This window comes from Lissotriton vulgaris, chromosome 7, assembly GCF_964263255.1.
Source record: "Lissotriton vulgaris chromosome 7, aLisVul1.2, whole genome shotgun sequence".
In the NCBI taxonomy this organism is placed as follows: Eukaryota; Metazoa; Chordata; class Amphibia; order Caudata; family Salamandridae; genus Lissotriton; species Lissotriton vulgaris.
The window spans coordinates 791946823-791973796 of record NC_141695.1 but is presented as its reverse complement, the minus strand read 5'-3'; the positions used below and the strand labels follow the sequence as shown (position 1 = coordinate 791973796).

Below are 26974 nucleotides of genomic sequence, written 5' to 3'. Positions count from 1 at the left end.
TTCCTGACTTACCTTATGTCCACCCAATCGAGCAGTTTCACAGCTGACGTTTATGGCATCTTTTTAAAAGACTGTGTTCCTCATTGCCATCACCTTGCATGGCATGTGAGTTCAAGTTCAAGTTCGGCGATTTGTATAGCGCACTACTCACCCAGAGGGTCTCAAGGCGCTTGAGGGAGGGGGGGTGCTTTACTTATCGAATATCCAAGTTTTTAGTTGCTTTCTGAAGGCGAGGTGGTTCTGTGTAAGGCGGAGGTGGGTGGGGAGAGAATTCCAGGTTTTGGCTGCTAAGTAGGAGAAGGATCTTCCCCCCCATGGTGGATTTATGGATGCGCGCAATAGCGGCGAGGGCTTGAGTGAGCTTCAGGCTCTTTGTGTAAATCCACCTTATACTTCCTTCTTCCAAGACATACTGGTACTCCAGACATACACATCTTTCCTTTCGAAGGTTGTGACGCTGTTCCACGTCAAACAAACCATCACTCTGCTAGTGTTCTATACTCCACCTCACCCCTCTAAAGAGGAGCAACTTCCTTGCTTGGACACCAATAGAGTGCTGGTTTTCTAGATCATACCAAAGTAAAAGTTCAGCTATCTGTGACACTCTCTGGTGTGAAAAAAAGGCAAGGCAGTGCCATCTCCCGTGGGTTGTGCTCTGCATTAAGATATTTCTCACAAAACAAGAGCGACCCATTTGTCCTTGCGAACTGGGTAATGCTAATTATGCAGCAACAATGTTCACAAGGAACTCGTTTTTCAGTAAAATGATTAGTTATTGCAGCAATTAATGTATCCTGCTTGACTGAAACAAAATGTTCGAGGCATGTGGGATGCTGAATTCATATCTGTGCATAGATCGCCGCCTAGTGTTGGGTCCGGATGATTGCACCTTGTTGTCCTGGAAGAGTCTTCGAAGTATCGCGAGATAGGTGACTCCTCCCCTGGACTACAGTGCGCATGGGCATCTTCTCCATCCTCAGATTGTTTTCCGCCATTGGGTTCGGATGTTATTCCTATACTCCAACTTCGGAATCGAAACAAAACTTTTCTTAAGGCCAAAAGGCCTTTGACTTAGACGGTATTGTTTTCGCTCGGTACTGTTTGACTCGATCGAACTTTACATCTCGAACCGGTAGTCGACGCAGGCCGTTGGTCCTTTTCGACGCCACGTGGGCCTGCTGCTGATGAAAAGGAGCCCGTTCAAAAGGTGCCCACAATGCTACTCCAAGTTTCTGCATACTGACAAACACTCAGTATGCAACAAGTGCCTATCACCAGACCATAGGGAAGAAACCTGCCCAGCCTGTGCCCAATTCCGTTAGAAGAAAACCATCCGGATTAGACAGGCCACTAGGCAAGAGATGCAGCGACAGGCACTGGAACCAGACAACATCTTTGATGATGACCAAGAACTTCCAGAAGCTCAAGATTCGGACCTAGAGATCGTCACCGTTGAGGACTACTCGGACTCAGACGACGAGATCCCACCGGGGCAAATCGTGAGTACACTGCCACCGATTACCCCGTTGCCGAAGGCTCTGGTCGAGGCATCGCCAAAAGGCCTTAGCCAAGATCCGAGAAAACATTCGCCAGCCCCGCCGTCCGGCTCTGCTCCGAAACCTAAGCCTTCAGAGACCCCAGGGCCAAGTAACGTGATCCCAAAGAAGGTTCCAGAGCCCAAAAAAGTCGTCGACCCGAAGGGTGTCGAACCGAAAAAGGCCGTACAGCCTAAAAGCGTCGACCCGAAGAAGGCCGTCGAGCCAAAAGGTGCCGAACCTAAAAAGACCGTCGAGCCATAGAAGGCCACCGACCTGAAGAAGGCCGTTGAGCCAAAAAAGCCCACTGTGCCTAAGATCGCCGAATCAAAGAAGGTCACCGACGTAAAGAGTGCCGTATCGAAGCCTGTGATCCAGCCGGAGAAGGATATCGACCAAAGACAAGTGCTCCAAAAAGACCGGTCGATCCCAAAAAAGCCATCGACTCGACAAAGTGCAGTCAACCGAAAAAACCTGTCGAGCACAAAAAACATGTCAAACCGAAAGAGACAGTCGATCCAAAATCACTCGTCGACCCGACCAAAGAGTCCGAGTCGAGGAAAACCAATAAGCCACCAAAGTCGTCGACACAGAAGGGGGTATCAACCCAGAGGCAATAGTCGATTCAAAACAGACTAAGCCAAAGAAATGTGGAAGAAGAACTCTTCCATCCAGATCCATCAGACGACCAGGCTAAAATATACATTAATCCGGAGACTGGTAAAGTCACAATCCTACGCAGGATGAAGAGAGAGACCACTGGACACTGACTCTCATTCCCCCATTCCTCTAAAGAAGAAGGACTTTAAGACTTCTCTCTCTAGACCCTTCATTCCTTTCTATCCCACTATGCCTACTACGCCTTTTGCTCCTTACTCTCCTTCTCACTATGGGGTCAATGAGGGTAACACAGGGGAAGATCCTCGGCATGATTATAACTATCCAGAGGATCCTAACCCCCAAAATGAACCATGGGGAGGAACCAACTGACCCATATGACACGCATCCCATCCCTGACTTCCCCTCATACCCAACAAAGCCGTCACCTACTGACGACACCATTGTCTTCAACCAACTAATAGACAGGGCAGCGCAGTACCACAACGTTGACATGCACAATGACCCTATTGAAGAAGACTTCTTATTTGACAGTTTCCCTACTTAGGAAAAAAATGTCAGAACACTTCCCATGCTAAAGGGAGTATTAAAACACGGGCATGATCTATTTAAAGATACAGCCAGGGCACTTGTAATCAATCCTAGGATTGAAAAGAAATATAGAGCATCCCCTACAGACCCTACCTATATCAGAGGTCAGTTACCATTAGACTCACTGGTAGTGGCTAATGCACGCAAAAGGGCCAACTCACAGACAACAGGGGAGGCTCCTGCTCCTGATAAAGAGTCCAAAATACTAGAGGCCTACGGTAAAAGAGTAGCTTCTCAAGCCTCCAATTCATGGAGAATTGCGAACACACAACCTCTGCTAGCTCGTTATGACAGAGCACACTATGACCAGCTTGAAAGCTTAATGCAACATCTGCCTGAGCCTTTTAAAGCCCAAGCTAATGACCTCATACAGGAGGGAAAATTTATTACAAACGCCTCCATCAAATGTGCACTTGACGCAGCCGACACTGCAGCCAGGTCTATTAACACCAGCGTTCTACTACGACGACATGCATGGCTTCGTATTTCAGGCTTTAAGAACGAGGTGCAGTCCACCATTCTTAAGCAACCAGTAAATCAAGACTTGATTTTTGGCCCTGCAGTTGACACCATTCTAGACAAAATGAAGAAAGACACAAACTGCAAAATCAATGGGTGCATTGCAGTTTCAGCAACACAGAGGTTCCTTTCGACGCTCCTCATACAGAGCAGCTACACGAGGCAATACTTCACAAACCTCATCTACATACAAAGGCAACACCCAAGGTTCCTTTAACAAGAACTCCAACAGAGAATGTTATAAGGAAAACAATAACAAGGGGAGAGGATGTGGAGGCAATAACACCAGAGCCTCCACTACCACAAAACAGTGACTTCATCACGCTACCTCCAGACCACCTAACATCGGCTGGAGGCAGGCTCCAACCATTCCTACCTGTCTGGAACGCAATTACCACGGACAGGTGGGTGAGACAAATTATCCAGTATGGTTATTGCCTAGAACTCACCTCTACCCTACCAAACATACCACCCAGACACCGTCCTATGTCCAAAGAACACATCACTCTGCTACAACAAGAGGTGACATGCATGCTGGAAAAGGGTGCCATAGAGCCAGTCCCTTTCCAACACCAAGGGACAGGAGTATACTCCCTATACTTCCTTATTCCCAAGAAGGACGGTTCACTCAGACCAATATTAGACCTCAGACCCCTAAATCATTACATACTGTCGGAACACTTTCATATGATCACACTACAGCAAGTGCTCCCGTTGCTACAGCAAGGAGACTTCCTAGCAACATTGGACCTCAAGGACGCGTATTTTCACATACCCATCCATCGAGCTCAAAGAAAATATCACCGGTTCACAATAGAAGGTCAACGCTACCAATTTAAGGTACTCCGCTTCGGGGTGACCACGGCTCCAAGAGTGTTTACAAAATGCTTAGCGACAGTAGCTGCACATCTCTGGAGGCAACACATCCATGTGTTCCCGTACCTAGACGATTGGCTGATACAAGCAAAATCGTACCAACAGTGTGCAACAGACACATCTCAAACACTTCAACTGCTACACAGCCTAGGGTTTTCTATCAACTACCCAAAATTGCATCTACAACCGTCCCTCATACAACAATATCTGGAAGCGACTATAGATACCTCAGTGGCAAAGGCATACCCAAACTCAGCGAGGATAGCCAGCATGCAGATGCTCATTCGCAAATTTCTGCCACAATACTGCATATTCATTGTCCCCCATGCCAGACTTCACATGTGTCCATTGCAAGAATGCCTAGCACGGCAGTGGAACCAGGCTCAAGGACAACTAAAAGACCTAGTGTTGGTAGACAGTCGCACTAACAACTCTCTGCAGTGGTGGAACCCACAAAACCTTTCCAAGAGGCGACTGTTCCAAGAGCCAGTTCCACAAATAGTACTAACAGCGGACGCATCACTGACAGGCTGGGGAGCCCACCTCCTTCACTACACAGTACAAGGGCTCCGGACAAACAAACAAAAGAAACTGCATATCAACCAACTAGAGTTGCTAGCAATATTCCTAGCCCTGAAGGCATTCCAAAAATACTTGTACAGCAAGACTGTGTTTATCCGGACGGACAACATGACAGCAATGTACTATATCCAGAAACGGGGAGGAACACACTCTCCACAACTGTCTCACTTAGCACAGAGCATATGGAAGTGGGCAATTCCAAAAGATATCTTTCTCCTGGCGGAACACCTCCCAGGGAAAGACAATCAAATTGCAGACCTGCTCAGCAGGCACAGACAGCAACTACACGAATGGGAGATTCACCCCCAAGTTCTCCAACCATTGTTCAGGCAGTGGGGGCACCCAGAGATAGACCCGTTTGCCACAAACGAAAACTCAAAATGCCAGTACTTTGCCCCCAGGTTCCCTCATCAGTTGTCACAAGGCAATGCGATATGGATGAACTGGTCAGGCAGATTTGCGTACGCTTTTCCCCCAGCACCACTGATTCCGCTGGTGGCACGCAAACTGCGGCAACAGTCACTCACACTGATCCTAGTTGCTCCCACATGGGCGAGACAGCCATGGTACACAACGTTCCTGGAACTTTCAGTAGTTCCTCATCAAAGGCTGCGCCTCGCACCCCATCTTCTAACTCAGAACCATGGAGAAATCAGACACCCAGATCCCAATCATATGAACCTAGGGATCTGGCTCCTGAAGTCTTAGAATTTGGATACCTTAACTTGTCTCCAGACTGCGTGAACATCATTAAAGAGGCAAGGCGACCAACTACGAGAGCGTGCTAAGCAGCTAAATGGAAGCGATTTGTTATTTACTGCAACAATAACCAAATCAACCCTTTAGATGCTTCCATACAAAGCATTATATGTTACCTGCTGCATCTTCAAAGATGCAACCTAGCGTACTCTTCCATAAGACTACACCTAGCGGCTATAGCAGCATACCTTCAAAACAGGCAACACCTTTCTCCGTTTAGAGTACCAGCAATAAAATCTTTTATGGAGGGTCTTAAAAGGGTGATCCCTCAAAGACACCCACCTTCCCCAGTCTGGAATCTAAATATAGTACTTACCAGACTTATGGGACCTCCTTTCGAACCTCTACACTCATGCGAACTGCAATTCTTAACGTGGAAGGTGGCATTCTTGATTGCCATTACCTCACTCAGGCGAGTTAGCAAGTTACAAGCACTAACAATTTAGGAACCCTTCATGCAAGTACATGCTAACAGGGTGGTTCTTAGAACAAACCCTAAGTTTATGCCAAAGGTCATATCCAATTTCCATATTAATCAATCAATAGAACTGCCAGTGTTCTTCCAAAATCCACAGTCAGTAGCTGAAAGAGCCCTACACACACTGGATGTAAAGAGAGCTTTGCTTTATTATGTGGACAGAACGAAATCATTTAGGAAAACAAAGCAATTATTTGCTTTTTCACCACAACATAAAGGAAATCAAATATCAAAGTCAGGAATAGCCAGATGGATCGTTAAATGCATTCAAATATGTTATCAAAAGGCTAAACGCACTTTAACTTTCCCCCCGAGAGCACACTCTACGTGAAAAATGGGGGCATCCATGGCTTTCCTAGGGAATATTCCTCTTGAAGACATATGTAGAGCAGCCACATGGACTACCATACACACCTTCACAAAACACTACTGTGTAGACGTGCAAGCAAAGCAGCAAGCTGCGGTAGGCTAGGCTGTCCTTAAAACTCTTTTTCAAACTGCTGCAGCTGGCACAGGTAACCACCGCTAGAGGAGATACTGCTATTCAGTCTATGCACAGATATGAATTCAGCAGCCCACATGCCTCGAACGGAATATGCTACGTTCGAGGCATGTGGGCTGCTGAATTCATATCTGTGCATAGATCGCTGCCTAGTGTTGGGTCCGGATGATTGCACATTGTTGTCCTGGAAGAGTCTTCGAAGTATCACGAGATAGGTGGCTCCTCCCCTGGACTACAGTGCGCATGGGCATCCACTCCATCCTCAGATAGTTTTTTTCTGCCATTGGGTTCGGATGTATATTTGTTAACTCAAGTTCGGAATATATATAAAACTTTCCTTTTGGCCAAAAGGCCTTTAGTTATCGTCGGTATTGTCTTTGCGGTCGGTGCCCAGTACTTGTTCCAGCTCTGTCCCCGAGCCGGACATCCAGAGGAGCCGCATGGCTTTTCGGCACTGAAGGCCCGGTCGACGCCAGAGGCCTTATCGACGATCCATCATGGAACGGAGCCCGTTCAAGAGATGTCCCGTTTGCAACTCCAAGTATCCTCACATCGATGTCCACCCGGTGTGCAACAAGTGCCTGTCTCCGGATCACGATGAAGCCAGCTGTATGGCTTGTTCTCGGTTCCGCTCCAAGAAGACGATTCGCCTTCGACGCGCTGCGCGGAAGGAGGCCCAGCAGACGGCACCTGACCCGGTGAACATCTTCGATGCCGAGGAAGATGAGGGAGTCGAGCAGGAAGTTCAAGAGAACCTGTCTGATCCTGCATCGGAGATCGACTGCAGTTACGACACAGATGTGGAAATGGTCGTCGACGAGGTAGGAGATGATGATGAGGCCTATGGGGCCGTGGAAGATAGCTTGAGCGAGGAGCTAGGCCCAACCGTTGGTACGGGGGCCGCAACCAATACACTCGATAAGGCTCAGGTCGAGGGATCGCCACATGGCCTTACCCGAGATCGTACACTTGGTTCTACAGCCTCGCCTCAAGGCCCGGCTACGGACATTTCTAACGAGCCATCGGTTGACCGATTGAAATTGAAACTGAAAGCATTGGTGTCTACACAACAGAGAGCACTGGACGCTAAATCGAAACCAAAAGTGCGTATTGCTTTGGTCGGTTCGAAGACCTCTGAACCATCGGCACCGACAAAACAGAAGAGTGTTATCGACCCGGTGAGGTCGCTAAAGGCTGTCGAGCCGAAGACCGGGGCACCGAAGAAACTGGTCAAGGACGTCGACCCGAAGAAGTCGGCGCCGAAAGCCGTCGACACAGACAAGGGACTCGGAACTCGGAAAGTTCTCGATCCTAAGCGTCGACCCGACAAGGCTAAAAGCGGTACAGACCTCAAGTCCACACCTGCCGGTGGCTCGAAGGAACCCCTCGAGTCAACACAGCCGTCCGCCTCCTTTTCGAAGCAGGTGTCGAACTCGCTGAAACGCATTAAAAAGAAGGCTACTACTGTCGGACCAAAGGCTACTCAACCCTCGAAGCCGGTCAGTAAACCTCCAAAATCGTCGGCACCCATCCAGTTCACACTGCCGCCGAAAGTGGTACCTAAGGCCTTCGACCCTAGGACGGCCGTGGAAGTGACCAAGAAGGTGTCCATGGGGCCAAAGCAAAGGAAAACGAGGGATTCTGCTACGTCACCTCTTCTCTGTGAACCTATAACACCAAATGGACAAGACACTGCTCCTATCTCGCCCACATACTCCGATGTGGAGGCAGGGGATGGTGACAATGAGGAGTACTGTTATCCTGTAGACACTGATCCTGAAGATCACACTGAACCCTGGACAGACGCTGCTGACCCAGGTGATCCACAAACTGCCCCAGACAGTCAGGTCTATGCTGTGAAAACCTCGCCTAATGAAGACACGGCTGCGTTTAATGCCCTTATTGAAAGGGCAGCAAAAAATCATGATGTTCAGCTCCATGCTGACCCTATTAAAGAGGATTTTTTGTTTGACACCTTCTCAACCTCAGAGAGAACTGTCAAGACTCTACCAATGCTAAAGGGTGTCCTAAAACATGCTGGAGACATTTTTAAGGAGACCACAAGGGCAAGGGCAAGGGTGATAAACCCCAGAGTTGAGAAAAAATACAAACCGGCACCTGGGGACCCTACGTATATCAAGGGACACTTGCCGTTGGACTCTCTGGTTGTTTCCAATGCCCGAAAGAGGGCGAACTCGCAAACAACGGGTGATACTCCTCCCCTGACAAAGAATCTAAAGTGCTAGAAGCATCAGGGAAAAGGGTGGCAGCTCAAGCGGCCAATACCTGGCGTATCTCCAACACACAGGCACTCTTAGCCAGATATGACAGGGCTCATTATGATACACTTGAAACCCTGTTACAACACTTGCCAGATGAATATAAGGAAGCAGCAGAGATTCTAATACAAGAAGGGAAACTTATATCAAACGCATCTATCAAGTGTGCGCTGGACGCAGCGGACACCGCAGCCAGGGCAATTAATACAAGTGTGATTTTACGGCGACATGCCTGGCTGAGAATCTCTGGTTTCAAGCCCGAGATACAAACCACCATACTAAATCAGCCTGTTAACCCTGATCACTTATTTGGCCCAGAGGTGGACAACATCTTGGAAAAAATCAAAAAGGACACTGAGACTGCAAAGTCTCTGGGGGCTCTACAGTCGCAGCAGTTCAGGGGTAGTTCCTTTCGTCGCTCCAACAATAGGGGGGCTTCCAGAGGCCAGCTGTCCCAGCAGACACAATACAGTAAAGGAGGCATGCAGACCACCTACACCAAACAGAGTAGGGGTGGCTATCGTGGAAACAGCACCAAGGGCAGAGTTCGGGGAAACAACAGCTACTGATCCTCCGCCACTAACAAACAGTGACGTCTTGTCACTGCCCCCCGACCCTACCACACCGGTCGGGGGGAGACTGCAACAGCTCCTGCCAGTCTGGAAATCCATCACTACAGACAGGTGGGTGAGTCCGCTTATCCAGTACGGTTATTGTCTGGAGTTAACATCCACTCCACCCAACATACCCCCAAGACACCGTCCTATGTCCACAGAGCATTTGCAATTATTGCAGCAGGAGGTAGTCGTCATGCTGCAAAAAGGAGCCATAGAGCTCGTGCCTGTGGAAGAAAAATGTACAGGAGTTTACTCACTGTACTTCTTGATCCCAAAAAAGGACGGGTCCCTCAGACCCATACTGGACCTCAGGCCCCTAAACCAGTACATTCTATCAGAACACTTTCACAAGCTCACATTACAGCAGGTTCTACCGTTACTCAGTCAGGGAGATTTCCTCGCAAAATTAGATCTGAAGGAAGCATATTTTCATATGCCGCTACACCAGTCACACAGAAAATACCTCAGGTTCACCATTCAGGATCAGCATTATCAGTTCAAGGTCCTCCCTTTCGGAGTGACGCTGGCGCCCAGGGTGTTTACCAAGTGCCTGGCGACAGTGGCTGCACACCTACGGAGACAGAACGTTCACGTCTACCCTTATCTGGACGACTGGCTTATCCAGGCAAAGTCGGCCCAGCAGTATGCCGCCACATGTCCCACACCATTCACCTTCTTCACGATCTGGGGTTTTCACTGAATTATCCAAAGTCCCACCTTCAGCCCGCCCACGTATGGCAGTATGTGTGCGCGACAATAGGTACTCTGGCAGCCAAAGCACAGCCAAATTCAGTGAGGATCAACAGCATGCGATTGCTGATACAACAATTCAAACCACAACACTCGCTTCCAGCACGAGTGTTCATGCAGTTGATAGGCATGATGGCCTCCTGCATCTTCATAGTACCGCACGCGAGACTACACTTGCGTCCGCTTCAGGAGTGCTTAGCACGTCAGTGGAATCAGGCTCACGGACAGTTGAAAGACCTAGTGTTGGTGACCGGTCGCGCGTACAACTCTCTGCATTGGTGGAATCCACAAAACCTTTGCAGGGGCCGACAGTTCCAGGAGCCTGTGCCACAGATTATTCGGACGACGGACGCATCTCTCCAGGGATGGGGAGCTCATGTACTCCACTACACAGTGCAGGGACTATTGACAGCACAGCAGAGGAAGATGCACATCATCCTTCTAGAACTGATGGCTATCTTCATGGCGATGAAAGCATTCAAGGTACATCTGTGCAACAAGGTTGTGATGATCTGGACAGACAATATAACGGCCATGTACTACGTGCAGAAGCAGGGAGGTACACACTCTCCACAGTTGTCTCATCTGGCTCTGAGCATGTGGAAGTGGGCCATTCAGAGGAACATCTTCCTCATGGCGGAACACCTCCCGGGCAAGGACAATCAGATGGCGGACCTGCTCAGCAGGTACAGCCACCAGACGCACGAGTGGGAGATTCATCCATCAGTACTCCAGCCGTACTTCCAGCAGTGGGGTCATCCAGAGATAGACCTGTTCGCCACAAAGGAAAACGCCAAATGCCAAAGCTTTGCCGCCAGGTTCCCACACCCACACCCACAGTCACAGGGCAATGCGATATGGATGAACTGGTCAGGCATATTTGCGTATGCTATTCCCCAGCACCTCTAATACCGCTGGTGGCACGCAAGCTGAAGCAACACTCGATGACTCTCATCCTGGTTGCTCCAACGTGGGCACGCCAACCATGGTAAACCACGTTTCTAGAACTATCAGTGGTACCGCATCAAAGGCTGCACCTCACACCCAGGCTTTTGACGCAGAGCCATGGCGACATTCAGCATCCAGATCTGCAACAACTCAACCTGGCGATCTGGCTCCTGAGGTTTTGGAATTTGGCTACCTCAACTTGCCTCCTGACTGTATGGATTAATAAGGGAGGCAAGAAAGCACACCACCAGAGCATGTTATGCGGCAAAATGGAAGCGGTTTGTCATTTATTGTGCAGACCACAACATCAACCCGCTAGATGCATCTGCTCACAACATAATTTGTTATCTGTTACATCTATACAAATGCAATCTGGCCTATGCTTCCATTCGTATACATTTGTCCGCAATAGCAGCTTATCTCCAGAACAGGCAGCATCTCTCGCTTTTCAGAGTGCCTGCCATCAAAGCCTTTCTGGAGGGACTCAAACGAGTTATTCCTCCCAGACACCCACCAGCGCCTGTATGGAACCTAAACGTGGTCCTCACCAGGCTGATGGGTCCACCTTTTGAGCCTCTACACTCAGGTGAGATTCAATTCTTGACTTTGAAAGTGGCTTTCCTAATAGCAATCACATCGCTACGACGAGTTAGTGAACTTCAGGCACTAACTATCCAGGAGCCATTCATACAGATTCCCTCCCAACAGGGTGGTACTCCGCACTAACCCTAAGTTTCTGCCTAAAGTGGTTTCACAGTTCCATATCAATCAGACTATAGAGCTGCCAGTGTTTTTCCAGAATCCTGAGTCAGTGGCGGAGAGGATGCTCCACACACTAGACGTCAACAGAGCTCTAATGAACTACATAGATAGGACCAAAGACTTTAGGAAAACAAAACAACTGTTTGTTGCCTTTTCGCCACAACACAACGGCAACCCCATTTCCAAAGCAGGTATAGCCAGGTGGATTGTTAAGTGCATTCAGATTTGCTATCAAAAGGCCAAGCGCACATTAACGGTTCCCCCAAGAGCCCACTCCACGCGAAAGTTGGGGCCTTCATGGCTTTCCTTGGAAATATTCCTTTAGAAGACATATGTAGAGCAGCCACATGGTGTACCACACACACATTTACAAAACACTACTGCGTAGATGTGCTCTCCAAACAGCAGGCAGCTGTAGGGCAGGCTGTTCTAAAAACACTTTTTCAAACTGCTGCAGCTGGCACAGGCGGCCGCCGCTAATGGAGGGACTGCTATATATTCTATGCACAGATATGAATTCAGCAGCCCACATGGCTCGAACCGAATATGCTACTTACCAGTATGCATCTGTTCTTGGCATGTAGGGCCCGCCCTCCTCCCCGGCGCCTGTAGCGGCTGCAGCACTCAGAATTACTCTTAGCATGGTCATCACTTACGGTGTTACACTCCATCTTTGCCACAATTGCGAAAAACAATCTGAGGATGGAGTGGATGCCCATGCGCACTGTAGTCCAGGGCAGGAGCCACCTATCTTGTGATACTTCGAAGACTCTTCCAGGGCAACAATGTGCAATCATCCGGACCCAACACTAGGCGGCGATCTATGCACAGATATGAATGTCAGCAGCCCTACATGCCAAGAACAGATGCATACTGGTAAGTAGCATATTCGTTACCAGTATGCATCTTTTCTTGGCATGTAGGGCTGCTGACATTCATATCGCCCGCCCTCCTCCCCTTTGCCTGTAGCAGCTGCAGCATTATCTTTTGCATGGCCATCTCTTACTTTACTATCTCCATCTCTGCCACAATGGCAAAAAACAATCTGAGGATAGAGTAGATGCCCATGCGCACTTTATTCCAGGGGAGGAGTCGCCTATCTCGTGATACTTCGAAGACTCTTCCAGGACAACAATGTGCAATCATCCGGACCCAACACTAGGCGGCAATCTATGCACAGATATGAATGTCAGCAGCCCTACATGCCAAGGACAGATGCATACTGGTAAGTAGCATATTCCAAACCGATATAGAATAAAGCCGTAGTTCAATAAAGCATATCAATATTTAAACAGTTTTAACGCGTTACAACCCACAGGACAAAATGTTTTCCTCCTCACTTTAGCCAAAGTGAGTGTTATTTATTTTTGCACAGCAGTTTCTTGTATACACAAAAAGAGCATAGGAAAGATGTTTCCTGTGTATTTGTATTATATACATTTTAATATCTGAAAGTGAATAGTAAACCCCAGTGAAATAACCATAACCAAACCTGTGAAGTATGAAAAGTGCAAAAGAAAAACCTGTAGCGGTGGTTATTGGTACATAAAAGAGGAGCCAAATGGAAATATAATCAATTCTTTGGAGACAACTATATGATTTGTTGAGGGCTCTCCCTTTTTTAAAGCTGGCGATGTTTCGACCCTCTTGCGGTACGGGGTCTCTTCAGGACAAGAATTCTGGGGACAAGTTACTGAATCAGGATGCCTGAATAGTACATTTCTTCTGGTATGTTGCCGGGTACTTCCCACAGTAAGGATACTTAGATCCCTTAAAAATGAAAAAAAACGACGCTTGGCTTCCGATGATGTTCACAGTAACAGAGAATACTTCAGATCCTTACTAGTCACTATAAGGAGAGATATAATCGCTTGGACAACAAGACAGCACTGGTCTTCTAGATTGATTGTACCGATGACCACTGGATGGACGATCAGCTGTGTGTCATTGTCTGGAGTGAAAAAAAATCAAGACAGTGCCATCTCTCGCTGGCTTGTGCTCTAAATTAAGATATGCTATAAAATGGCCAAAAAGCAGCTAAGTTGGTGTCCCTTCATACATTCACTGAGCATTTTTGCCTGTACAGTCAGGTTTGCTGGGAGTGACATTTTTCTTGCTCAGTCCTGCTGGACATTTTGGTTTGAGTGCAGCCACAGACCCACATCCAAATAGGTATTACTTTGATATCTATTGAAAAGGTAAGGATTTTGTGGCTAGAAGTCTGTGCGAGAAGAAATAGTTATTGTCTTTGGTAATGCTCTTTCTGATAGACTTTATGTAGCATAATTCTCGCCTTTTGAATTTTTCCCAGGCATCAGGCTGAATCCAGAAACTTTCAGCAGTGCCTCTGCATGCCAAAAGACAGCACCATGTGGCTGTACCGATGCTATTCTGCCTGGGAAACCTTTAAAAGGTGAGGAATCTGTGGCTAGATAGTATCTACAGGAAAGAGCATTACCAAAGGTAAGTAACTGTTTATTCATCAGTGAAATGATGTAGTGTTTCTTAGCATTATGCTACAGTTTTGGCCCTTACATAATGGTGAGCATCCTTGGCATAATATAGACATTTCTGAGATGATAGTGGGCATCCCTGGCACGTGATGGTAACACTAGGGAGGTGGAGCAGACTCTGTTAATGTGAATTTTACTAGGAAAACCAAAGGCTAACATTACAGAATGCTGCATGAAAAGTAAACCCAATTTTTTTTTGAGTTTGCTAACCCAATACGTAAAGTGTATGTTTGATACAAAATTTGAATCTTGAAAAGCTTGATAAGCTGCTGATTGGAAACAAAATTAATAAAAATTGAAAACCCATTCAAAACTACTATTTGAATGATAGTTCAGATCGAGTCGAGGGTCTAGTTCCTAGGATTTCTATTGTGTCACTGAACATTTTCTGTTTGGCTAGTATTTCATTAATAATGGAGAGGCATTTTATATTGATAAAGCTTTATCTGACATTGATAGATCTGTTAGTAGCTCAGTTTTATTTGTTAGGGTAGTCAGTGATCTACTACAATATCGAGTTTTAAATATCGTCCAGCCCAGAGTATGGTATCCAGAATATTCGCTATCACGACATTATGGTGGTAAATATTTATAGGTTTCATTTTATCTATGTTTTTAACTCCACTTCGGTTTATCTTGAAAAAATATGTATCTTCAAGGTATCTAGATGAGTAGGTAATAGTAAATCTATACTTCTCAATTAGCATTTTAGTCAGCATTTGTTTAACCAGCACTCTCAGCCATAAGGGTATGTGGGTGCTGTGGGTGTGACGTCTCCCTTGAAGAGCCTGATCTTGAGTTTCTTTCTAAAGTCTGCCAGGGGAGGCTGCTGTTTAAAGATGGAGGGGTAGATTGTTTCAGTTCTTGGCGGCAATGTAGGAGAAGGAGCGGCCCCCTTATGCAAGAGGTGTGCACATGGGCTAGTGAGGAGGAGCGCAAGTATTTTGCGGGTAGGTGGACTGATATAGGCCAGTCCTTTATCATGCAGAGCTTTGTTAGTGTGCGTGAAGATCTTGAACTGGCATCTCTTCTGATTGGAGAGCATTCTGTATGGTCTGGAGTCTTTTGAGGCGCTGCGTGGAGATGCCACTGTAGAGAGCGTTGCCTCAGTCGAGGCAACTGGTGACGACAATAATTCCTCAAAATCACTGTTTGGGATAGTGCAGGAATTTTTTTCCCGAAAGTGTGCTGTCAAGATCTGGTGGAATGACAGGAATTATGTAATTCGTTAGCTCACTTCTTTCATAAAAAAATCTCAAAAATCTACGAGAACTTCTCTCCATCAGCTCCATATGATGTGTCTGTCTCTAGTACGCTAGAGAAGCAGAATGGAAATGTAGTGTGCTCACTTAGTAGCTTCACAACAATAACGACTGAGGAGGTCATGAAAGGTTTGGCAATGGCTAAATCAGGGTCACCTTCAGATCTTTTCCCGCCGAAGACTATGGCACTCCTAGCAACCTGCTGTGCCCCAATTATTAGAGACTTCTTTAATTTGTCAATCCACATGGGTACTATTCCAGCGATATGGAAGGAGGCATTTGTGCGCCCTATTCTGAAAAAACCCACGGCGGACCCTTTTAATTCTTGGTAATTACCGGCCTACAGCTTTGCTACCATTGTTAAGCAAAATCTTGGAAGGTATTATCAATCAACAACTTAGTACCTATCTGGAAGATAATCTTCTTTTGGATCGTCACAGTCAGGGTTTAGGCCAGGCTTTAGTACTGAGACTGCAATCCTGGCAGTGACTGATTCTCTCAGACTGACTTTTGATGCGGGGGGCTCAGCAATCTTGATCCTCCTAGATCTCTCCGCAGCCTTTGATACCATCTCGGACTTTAGACTGGCGGAGAGATTTGTTGCCTTGGGCATTAAGGGGGTGGCACATAAGTGGCTTAACCACTTTTTGTCTGAGAGAACCCAAACGGTGATGTTTGGACCTTACACCTCCAAAAGAAGACAACTGAACAGGGGCGTTCCGCAGGGCTCCTGTTTAAGCCCAACTCTCTTCAATTTATATATGCTCCATTGGCAAGGATTTTCGAGCGGCTGGGTTTCAAGATCATCTCTTATACGGATGATACGCAGCTTATTTTTACCATCGGTCCAAACCCAACACTCGACAAAGTCCGTTTTGCCACAGGTATGCTTACCATCACGGACTGGAGGACAGCTAACTGTCTCCAGTTGAACCTGGAAAAAACCGAGGTAATGTCTATGGGAAAAGCTATGGACGTCTGGTCAGAAGACTGGTAGCCGACTCAGTTAGGACCTGCTCCATCTCCTAAACTGACAGTAAAAAATCTGGGGCTAAAGCTTGACTGAGTCCTGAACATGAAAGATCACGTTTCGGCCACTACAAGTTTGTGTTATTACGCCCTTAAACTTCTGAGGAAAATGTTACCTTACATACCCGTCTCCCATCGGCGAACACTAATACAGGCAATGGTAATTAACGGTCTGGACTACAGGAACGGCCTATTTGTGGAAGTTGGAGAGACACTACTGGCTAAACTCCAAGTAGTTCAAAATACTGCAGCTAGAATGATTTTAAATCAACCGGCAGGTTCACCTTCAGCTCCATTGTTGAAGGAACTGCATTGGCTGGTAGTAAAGCAAAGGTCTCCTTTAAGATCTGTTGTCTTACGTACAATTCTTTTAGTGAAAGAGGCCCTCTATACTTGCAGAAAAAATTACAGAAATACTCCCCTTGTAGGAGTCTTCGATCTAGTGCTCATGATCTCTTACAGATTCCCCGAATTCGGCTGGCCCGTACGGGAGGCAGAGCCTTTTAATTTCTAGTGCCAAGGTATTGGAACCAACTCCCGCAGGAACTACGAAAAATGTCAAGCTATTATATCTTCAGGCTGAAAGCATACCTGTTCTAGTAAATTGGCTGGATTTATTTGCAGGTCTTCTCCAAAGGTGTACTTCTGCATAGATAGCGCCGTAATGCCCCAGGGTGATTTGAGTGCTCTAAAAACTTTAACATAACATAACAAGGACATGAGTGACCAGTCTTTCTGGTGTTGACTGGGATCCATCTGAAGATTCTGTGGAGTGTGCAATGGGTGTGGAAGCAGGAGGAGGCGACTCCGTTGAGTTGTCATTTTATGGTCAATTCGCTGTCTAGGATTATGCCTAGGGTGTGTGCATGGTCTGAAGGTCTGGGTGTTTGTTTGAGTTCTGCTGGCCACCAGTGGTCCCATGAGGTTGTGTTCTTCCTGAAGATCAGTACTGCCGTCTTTTCGAAGTTGAGTTTAAGGCAGTTGTCTCTCATCCAGTTGGCTATGTTGGTCATGGCGTCGCATAAGTTGATTCTGGTGGTGGAAAGGTCTCATATGGGAGAGGATGAGTGGAGTTTTGTCTGCTTGGTGAATTATGTTGCGGCTGTAGAATCTGATGATGTCTGTAGGAGGAAAGGGGAGGAGTCCTGTAAGTGTTGGACAAGGTGGGGCTGAGGAATGAACCTTGGGGTACGTTGCATAAGATGGCCCTGGATTCGTAGGCGAAGGGAGGTAGCTGGATGCTCTGTCTGTGTCCTGTAAGGAAAGAGGCAATCCACTTTAGGGCATTTTACTGAATGCTGATGTTGTAGAGTGTCTTGAGGAGGTTGTAGTGGGAAACCGTGTCGAAAGCAGTAGAGAAGTCAAGGAGGATCAGAGCCACTGACTCACTTTGGTCTATGAGGGTTCAGATGCAGTCTGTCAGTCTGTGGCAGCGATCCGGGTCGTCTCAGTGCTGTGATTGGCATGAAATTCTGATTGTGAGGCGTCAAGCAGGTGCTTTTGTTCCAAGTATTCTTTAAGCTGTTTGTTGATGGCTTACTTAACTATATATATATATATATATATTACGTTTCACAAGTTGCCTTTCTTGGAATGGCGCTTTACTTTTGGAACAACTTTCCGTGTTTGTGCAAGTAATGCTAAATAAAAGAAAAAAAGTATGCTGTTTAAATTTCATCATGTTCTGTGTTTCTGGACCCACGAGGGTTAAACAAGGACTCCAACTCCCGTGATTCATTTCATTCAGGCCCAGCTGGGCAGGATATAAATTAAAGGGAATATGCTAGTTGGAGTGATTACAGGAAGAACATGGTTTGGCATGCTGCCTCTGAGAAAAGGGTTGTTTACTCTGAAACGCGTCAGGCAAGGCATGTGACTATTATTTTATTTGTGCTTCACGGAGGCTGTTCCTGTGCTTCTGAAAGGCTTGTTGGGAGTGCACTCCAAAAAGGCAACTTGTGAAACTGTATATATATATATATATATCATTTTATGTACTTTCATGATATTGTATTAGTAGGTATTCTGCATATAATATTTTGGCGTGACCATATTAAATCACTTGGTTTTGTGATGGACATCTAGGTGGTCACTACCGGTAATTCTGCAAGGTGTGGTAACTATTGCGATTGTATTTGATATGCTAACTACTGCAACCGTGTTCAAATTCATTAGTAATCACAGGGAAGACCAAGTTACACTAAGCACCCTCTTTACAGTTCAAAGTCAAGGAACAGACATTCTTATTTGTTTCCAAATTCGAAAATAAACTTATGGTCGTTTTTCACCAATTTCAACAATCAATTAATTGGTAGTAAGGCTTCAAAGCATGGATCCAAAACCGTGTGTGATACTTTCAAAGTCTTTATTTTGAACACATTAAAACGTTTTTTTCCAGCTTGGCTCTGCCGACACGTGTTTCGCCCTCAGGGGGCTTTTTCAAGGCAATCTAGATAAAGAGGCACTTATTTTCAAACAGTTCTTGTTGGGCGTAGCCGGTGCGTTGTAATAAGAGTCCTATTGATTCCAATGCTGACAGCTAAGTAAATACAGGTGCAGGTTCCAGTTATATTGTCAAAAAGATCCAGCAGTGGAGATCGGGGAGAAATGAGCTGAACTGGCAAGACTTATCATGGTCTACGGGATCGCTAACTACATGGACATAAAGAATTGATCTCCACACAGTGACTTACGGGATCTTTTTGACAATATAACTGGAACCTGCACCTGTATTTACTTAGCTGTCAGCATTGGAATCAATAGGACTCTTATTACAACGCACCGGCTACGCCCAACAAGAACTGTTTGAAAATAAGTGCCTCTTTATCTAGATTGCCTTGAAAAAGCCCCCTGAGGGCGAAACACGTGTCGGCAGAGCCAAGCTGGAAAAAAACGTTTTAATGTGTTCAAAATAAAGACTTTGAAAGTATCACACACGGTTTTGGATCCATGCTTTGAAGCCTTACTACCAATTAATTGATTGTTGAAATTGGTGAAAAACGACCATAAGTTTATTTTCGAATTTGGAAACAAATAAGAATGTCTGTTCCTTGACTTTGAACTGTAAAGAGGGTGCTTAGTGTAACTTGGTCTTCCCTGTGATTATTGATACGAGCATTAAGTTGCTCTGTGCAACACCCCGGGTGGTGGGTGTCCTACCAGGTTCTTAGTGCACCTCTTCCCTTGACACTGTACACATAACTTGCCCAGAGGAAATATTCTTTGACAGAAGGTGCGGACGCTTTCTCTCTCTGAGAAACGCTACCACCAACATTATTGTACTACAAATTCATTAGTAGTTTGGGAGTATTTAAAATGATCAGAAGTAGGTCTCTTTATACTGTAAGTCCTGAAGCTTTTTTTTCATTGGTTTTCAGTGCACAACAGCAGGAAGCAGCAAGGATCAGCTTGAAAATTCATAGTGAAATGTGCAAGCACACTAAGGAACGTTTTTTTTCTGAAATCCCTGCACTGTCCGCTAGTATCTTTTTAAAAATTGCCAGGAGTGCTTCTTCAGAGGTGAGTGCTTAACATAAAGCCATACTGCTACGGTACGTTTTGTTGTAGATATTTTCTGCCTAATAATTGTGTGATTTTTAGCACTTCCATCCATAGGATTGTGGGAACTGTTGGTAATATAATGTAAAATATTCTCACAATGCACATTTGAAAAGTTGTATTCCAAAACACTTAAAAACCATGGAATGAAGGAGTTTAAAGTGAAGGGAGACACCGCAATTGCTTTAGAGTTGAATATATATATATAGCATCAGAGAAAATCTTTACACAAAACCTGTTAAAAGACAAAGGAGCATTGGCCTCCTGTCAATGATTTAGCACCATTGATGGAAGTGAACTGCTATTCCTTAGTCGAAGTGTTGTTTAATTGTTGCTAGGTCATATGTACCTCGTAGATTTGATTTATATGATATGTACCTTGATAAGATTTACATTTCTGAATCTTGGTTTTTTGATCACAACATTCCTGTTCTACAGCATTTGGTCCCAGTTGATTACTTATATTTGAGCAGATGTTATATGCTAGAGAGGGCTCACAAGAGGCTACTGTGCAAAACCCATCTGCTGGACCAGATGAGGCTAGATTTACCACTACAGCCTACCATCAACTTTGTAGCATTGCTCTGGAATACTTGTAGTTCGGTCATGTGAACCTACCTACATCCTATATTGATATTTTGAAAACAGAGAATAGGCCTTTTTCCAGGTCTTCTTGTGTTGAGGCGCCTCCTCTGGGGTGTTAAGCTGTTGACCCACCACCCCTCCAAATGCACAGCACCAATGCATAATTGTAAGTCCCCAGTACGCCAGTGTCCAAGGACTAGACCCTGGTGGCTCACTTTCTTAGGCAGTGTAGCTATTTGAGGCGGAATCAAGGTAGGATGTGGTTTATCCTAGTGTTTTGCAATGGTAGTGTAATCTGAAATTTACTGCCCCGGTGAGGTTGGATCGGTTTCAGACTGTGTGTAATTCGACATACGCCCTTCAAGCCTCAAACTTGCACTCTTTTAGGGGTCCAGGGGAACACAGCACAGGCCCCAGATCTCCTTGGGAGAGATGTTTTGACTTACCCCATCCTATCCTTGCTTTTCTGTCATGCAGTTTTATGTAGATAACGAACAAGAGTAAAGACTGGATTAGTGCTGGGAAGGTTTGGTGGTCCCTGCGGGACTGCACTTCCAAAGCAGTGTTAGGGCAGGATAATTAAAAGACTTTACCAGTCACTGTGGATCAATTTTAAATCCACTAAATTATTGGTCATGTTTCTTTAAGGATAACTTAATGGGGATGTTTTCCGCCTTTCCCCCTCATAGTAAGCACCAGTCATGGCACTGTGCATGAGGAGAGTGGAGAATAGCAGTTGCCTTTTTGTTATTCATCCTGCAGGACCCACACTCCACGTGCTTACAGCGGCCTTAAGACTAAGTGGTATTACAGATACCCAAGGCCCATAAATTAATGCTACTAATGGGCCTGCAGCACTTATGGTGCCACTCTCTTACGTAGCCCTTTAAAACATGTCTCACGCTTGCTATTGCAGCCTGTGTAGTTTTAAACTGACATTTTGATCTGGCAACCATTTTACCAAGCCTAAATCTTCCTTTTTAACCACATGGCTGCTGCGGGGATTTTTGCCCTGTGCTGGATTTTGCACTTTTGCTGGCACTATGACGAGCTCAGCTCGTCATCATCACACGACACCCGTGGGTGATGACGAGCTGAGCTCGTCATCAGCAGCGAAAGGGTTAATATGTATGTCAGTCCTAAAGTAGGGCCTAAGACTTATAGGGCATGGTATTTGAAAAGATGGACAAGTATTTTTTAGTTTTAAATATATTGGTAGTAAAAAAAACCTCAAATTTGTTTTTCACAATTGCAAGGCCTACCTTGCCCATATGATAACATTGGGTTACCTCATTACTGTAAATAAGTGCTAACCTCTCTATGGGATTCAGAAAAGGGGGTGGTGATGGACAGAGTATCTGAATTAAGCAGAACACTCGTACCCAGTCAACAGATCAGGGCTTGATCCATCACCGTTTTTTAGCTCACTGCACCATCCCAGCTCAGAACCTGGCTACATGCAAATTAGTGTGTCCCTGGCCCAGTGCATCATGAGAACAGGGCAGACCAAACTACCAAGCCAATTCTTTTACTGGAAAGGAAACAAGCTTCTGGGGACCGGTGATGGATCAAGCCCTGATCTGTTGACTGGGTAGGAGTGTTCTGCTTAATTCAGATACTCTGTCCATCACCACCCCCTTTTCTGAATCGTTTTGTCCACCATAAGCGTGGAAGGGTATGCTCAGATGTGAGTCCCTTGCTCACTGCACCATCAGGATTCAAGCAAGCCGGGCCGAAGACAGCTGTAATGCCAGAAACCTTTCCAGGAAAAGAATTGGCTTGGTAGTTTGGTCTGCCCTGTTCCCATGATGCACTGGGCCAGGGACAGACTAATTTGCATGTAGCCAGGTTCTGAGCTGGGATGGTGCAGTGAGCTAAAAAACGGTGATGGATCAAGCCCTGATCTGTTGACTGGGTAGGAGTGTTCTGCTTAATTCAGATACTCTGTCCATCACCACCCCCTTTTCTGAATCGTTTTGTCCACCATAAGCGTGGAAGGGTATGCTCAGATGAGTCCCTTGCTCACTGCACCATCAGGATTCAAGCAAGCCGGGCCGAAGACGGCTGTAATGCCAGAAACCGGTCCCCGGAAGCTTGTTTCCTTTCCAGTAAAAGAATTGGCTTGGTAGTTTGGTCTGCCCTGTTCCCATGATGCACTGGGCCAGGGACAGACTAATTTGCATGTAGCCAGGTTCTGAGCTGGGATGGTGCAGTGAGCTAAAAAACGGTGATGGATCAAGCCTTGATCTGTTGACTGGGTAGGAGTGTTCTGCTTAATTCAGATACTCTGTCCATCACCACCCCCTTTTCTGAATCGTTTTGTCCACCATAAGCGTGGAAGGGTATGCTCAGATGTGAGTCCCTTGCTCACTGCACCATCACGATTCAAGCAAGCCGGGCCGAAGACGGCTGTAATGCCAGAAACTGGTCCCCGGAAGCTTGTTTCCTTTCCATTAAAAGAATTGGCTTGGTAGTTTGGTCTGCCCTATTCCCATGATGCACTGGGCCAGGGACAGACTAATTTGCATGTTGCCAGGTTCTGAGCTGGGATGGTGCAGTGAGCTAAAAAACGGTGATGGATCAAGCCCTGATCTGTTGACTGGGTAGGAGTGTTCTGCTTAATTCAGATACTCTGTCCATCACCACCCCCTTTTCTGAACCTCTCTATGGGAGCAGGTAGGAATGTAATTTTTTATGGCAGCCCACTAATTCCACACACCTACAAGAGTAGACCAGGAGGAAAGTCCTTCTCCTACCTCACAGCCAAGGCCTGGAATGACCCTCTCCACCAAATTCCTACACTGCTTCAGTTCAGGAAGGACCTCAGGACCTGGCTCTTCATATGACCCCAGTAATCAAAGGTCCCCATTCCCCCTTCCTGCCCTCCAATGCGCCTTGAGACGCGAGCAGCTGCGCTTTACCAACCCTGATTGATTGAGGAATTGGAATTGAAAACAGTTGCTGATGGTAAAGTCACATTTTAATTCAAAACTTTTGTAAAGTTACAAAAAGAACAATTGATGGACGGCATGCTGAACAATGTCAACCATTTACCCCCAGTACAGATTTCTGGTCTAAATCCATTGTTTTTTTTGCTCACCATGCCATTCCAGTTTAGACCCAGCCATATGCAAATCAGTCTTGACTGACCCTGCTCTCCATGGGAACAGTCCAGCCCCAACTGCCAAGCCAGTCCTCTCAGGACTCGAAACAAGCATCCAGGTACTGGTTTTGTGCTGTCACCCCTCATCAGCCAATTTAGCTTGACTCCAGTGGCATGGAGAACATGGGACCCACGTCTGGACATACCCGTCCTACTTAGGGCGACCATTGCGAAAAGAACTATTGATGGAGGGAATGCTGAGCAACATTCACCACCAGTACAGAGATCTAGGCCTAAATCCATACTTATAGACATATGCAAAATTCAAGAGACCATGGACAGTTGTGTCTGAAGATTTTTCTTTTGGTGCCTGCCAATCTTAGTCACAAAACAGATCCCTATGCAGTGCTGTAAATGAACCCATCTGTAACCCAATGGCATGAAAGTTCATGATGTGTGAGGGGCGTGGCTTGGCAAGCCGGCATTGGGGGACATGGGTTAGGAGCGCTCCCTCCAGCCCAATGAATTATCCTCCATTATCTTGTCTCTCTGAGGATATCTCGTAAACTTATGTCATTCCATCGATGATGGGCATCAGTGGCCCTCACCTAGAAGAATTTGGGCTTTGTGGGCGCCGTGGGTGACGAGTGTGCATGAGTGAAATCTTGGGGCGTGCGGACGGGGTGGCCCCTGGTAAAGCAGGGGGCATTTCTTGACTCCCTCGCCGACTGGAGGTGGCGCCGCCTCGGCAGGGGGCCCCCTGCATAGCGGAGCGGAGGCATCGTCTGGCACCCGGCGGTCTTGTCGGGCGGCGAGGTAGTCGTTCAGCGGAGCAGAGCGGCACGAGGATAGATCCAGGGGCCATTGGCTGGGACCTTTGTTGTGAGTGGTTGCTTAGAGAGGAGCGGACCTGCTCGCCAGTGTTGGAGTCACGAACATTGAGGGCCCATTGCTGCATGAGGATCTTGGTGGCAGCTCTATACTGTGGCCCTAGACTGTGTTGCTTTCCCTGGGCTACAGGTGTCTCGAGGGGTTCCTTTAGTGGGAGGGCGGGTCACGAGTGATATGAGGACAGTATTGGTTGAGCTGTGTGGCTGTCTTTCTCCTCATTTATTTGCCAGCGGTCATTAGCTCCTGTTCGGTCCAGTGAAAGAGCCTTCCTGTTTGCGGCCCCACACATTCGGCCTGATATTTAGATTCTTTGCTATCAGAGAGGGCGGTGCTGGGACCCGCCCGGGGTCTGCCATGACGCGGGACAGGGGTGGTAGTGGACCATCCTAACAGGGCCCCATTGATAAATTTACGGGCCCGGGAGCCGTGGCCTGGTCCTCTGTGGGATCACAGGGAGCCATGCCGGATAATACAGCACTTATGGCCACCATCACGCATGCTGGATGCAAAGATAGGGGAGGTTGGCTCTGATGTAATGTTGCTGCGGCAGTACCTTCAGAACGCCGTCTCCCGTATCACTGAGACCGAGACCCGTGTCTCCGGAGTCGAGGATGATCTCACCACACTGAAGAACAAGCATTTGCAATGCAATAGGTCTCGCAGTTGTGAGAGTTTGAGCTATTGGCATTGTAAATGGCAATGCCTTTTATTTAAGTGTTGGTTTTTAAAACATAAATAAAAGGCATTGTCATTTACAATGCCAATAGCTTAATCTCTCGCAAATGCGAGACCTATTGCATTGCAAATGCTTGTTAAAAAAGGGTGTCTCTTATTGTAGGAGGCCCAGGGGTACAGAGGCAGCCTCCTAGAGTACAGAGTTTACCCACTAAAAGTGAAAGGGGTGGGGTTAGCTCTCAATGCCCCCTGGGAGAGGCCCAGGATCCCTTTGCACGGGGCGGTATTCACTAATCACTGCTACAAGAGATGGGTTACCAGCTTCACTGCGTGCCTCCCCCGAGTGCACAAGGACTGGAAGCAACATCTGGGAAACACCAGCTCCTGTTACAGGCATTCCAGCGCAAACCTATCAATCACTCATCACCGCGAGGTGCGCCCACTCTCTGGGCAGCTACTATACCTAGACCCTCACTCCCCCGATACTTCTGTCAGTACCCTCGAAGTTCTCTCAGTAAGCGAGTGTGGGGCCCCAGGAGTGGAGAAGGAGTGTGAGGACACAGGCAGATAGAGCCGGCTACACATGTACAGTCAGAGGGCGCAGGCACAGCAAGGCAGAGCAGCACACGTACAAGTGGACAGAGCAGAGTGAGCAGATACAGGCAGCAAGAACCGAGTGGGAAGGTACAGGCAGGTAAAGCAAAATGCGCAGATACAGGCATAGAGGAGAGCGCAGAGACAAGCAGGCATAGGGGAGAGCGCAGAGACCAGCAGGCAGAGGAGCACGCACAGACAGGCAGAGCAAAACGTGCAGGTACAGGGGAGATTGGGCAGATGCAGGCAGAGGAGAGTGCGCAGACACATACAGGCAGAGGAGAGTGCGCAGATACAGGCAGAGTAGAGTAGCAGTTACTGACAGGCCTGGCAGAGTAGCTGAAACAGGCGCACAAAGACTAAGAGCGGGTCTGGCAGAAAGAATGCAAAACGAGCCTTCGCTCAGCTGCCATATGGTGCCGGGGAGAGAGGCTCACAAAGAGAGGTGGGAAAAAAAGCCGAAATCAAACTACCAGCAGATGAAATTTATTTATTTCCAGCATTAAAAAGCAAGGGGTGGGCGGACTGGGGGAACATAAAACCTCTCGCAGGACCGGAAGATGAGACACAGCGAGACAGACGGCGAGAAAAACAAGGTGTACAATCCCGGGCGGAAGTCAGGCAGGCCGGGGGCGGGACGTCAAGACACACCGGAAGCCCGGGCGGGCTCCCGGTGAGAGAGCCTCGCACGCACAGAAGGAAGAGACCGCCGCCGCCTGCAACGAGCCCTCGCCTGGAGACGAGTACCGGTGAGTGGGGGCCTTTACTGAGCTGCGAGGGCGGGGGGCATGTGTGTGTGCGTGGGGCGGCGGGGGGTTCTGTATGTGTGTGAGCGTGCGTGCGTGTGTGTATGTGTCTTGGAGTCTGTGTGTATGCGTGCGTGTGTGTATGCGTGTGTGATGACTGCGGGGGGGAGGGAGAGAGTGTGCGCGAGCGAATGTCTGTGTG

General features: G+C 47.1%; 1 protein-coding gene across 1 annotated transcript in view; it reads left to right on the top strand.

Moving 5' to 3' along the window:
• RNF213 (ring finger protein 213) overlaps positions 1-26974 on the top strand; it is a 2876335-nt gene that overhangs the window by 625535 nt on the left and 2223826 nt on the right. The window contains exon 12 of the mRNA XM_086931045.1: positions 19998-20139. Coding sequence (XP_086787171.1) covers positions 19998-20139 — 142 coding nt within the window. The remainder of the gene's footprint in view (positions 1-19997; positions 20140-26974) is intronic.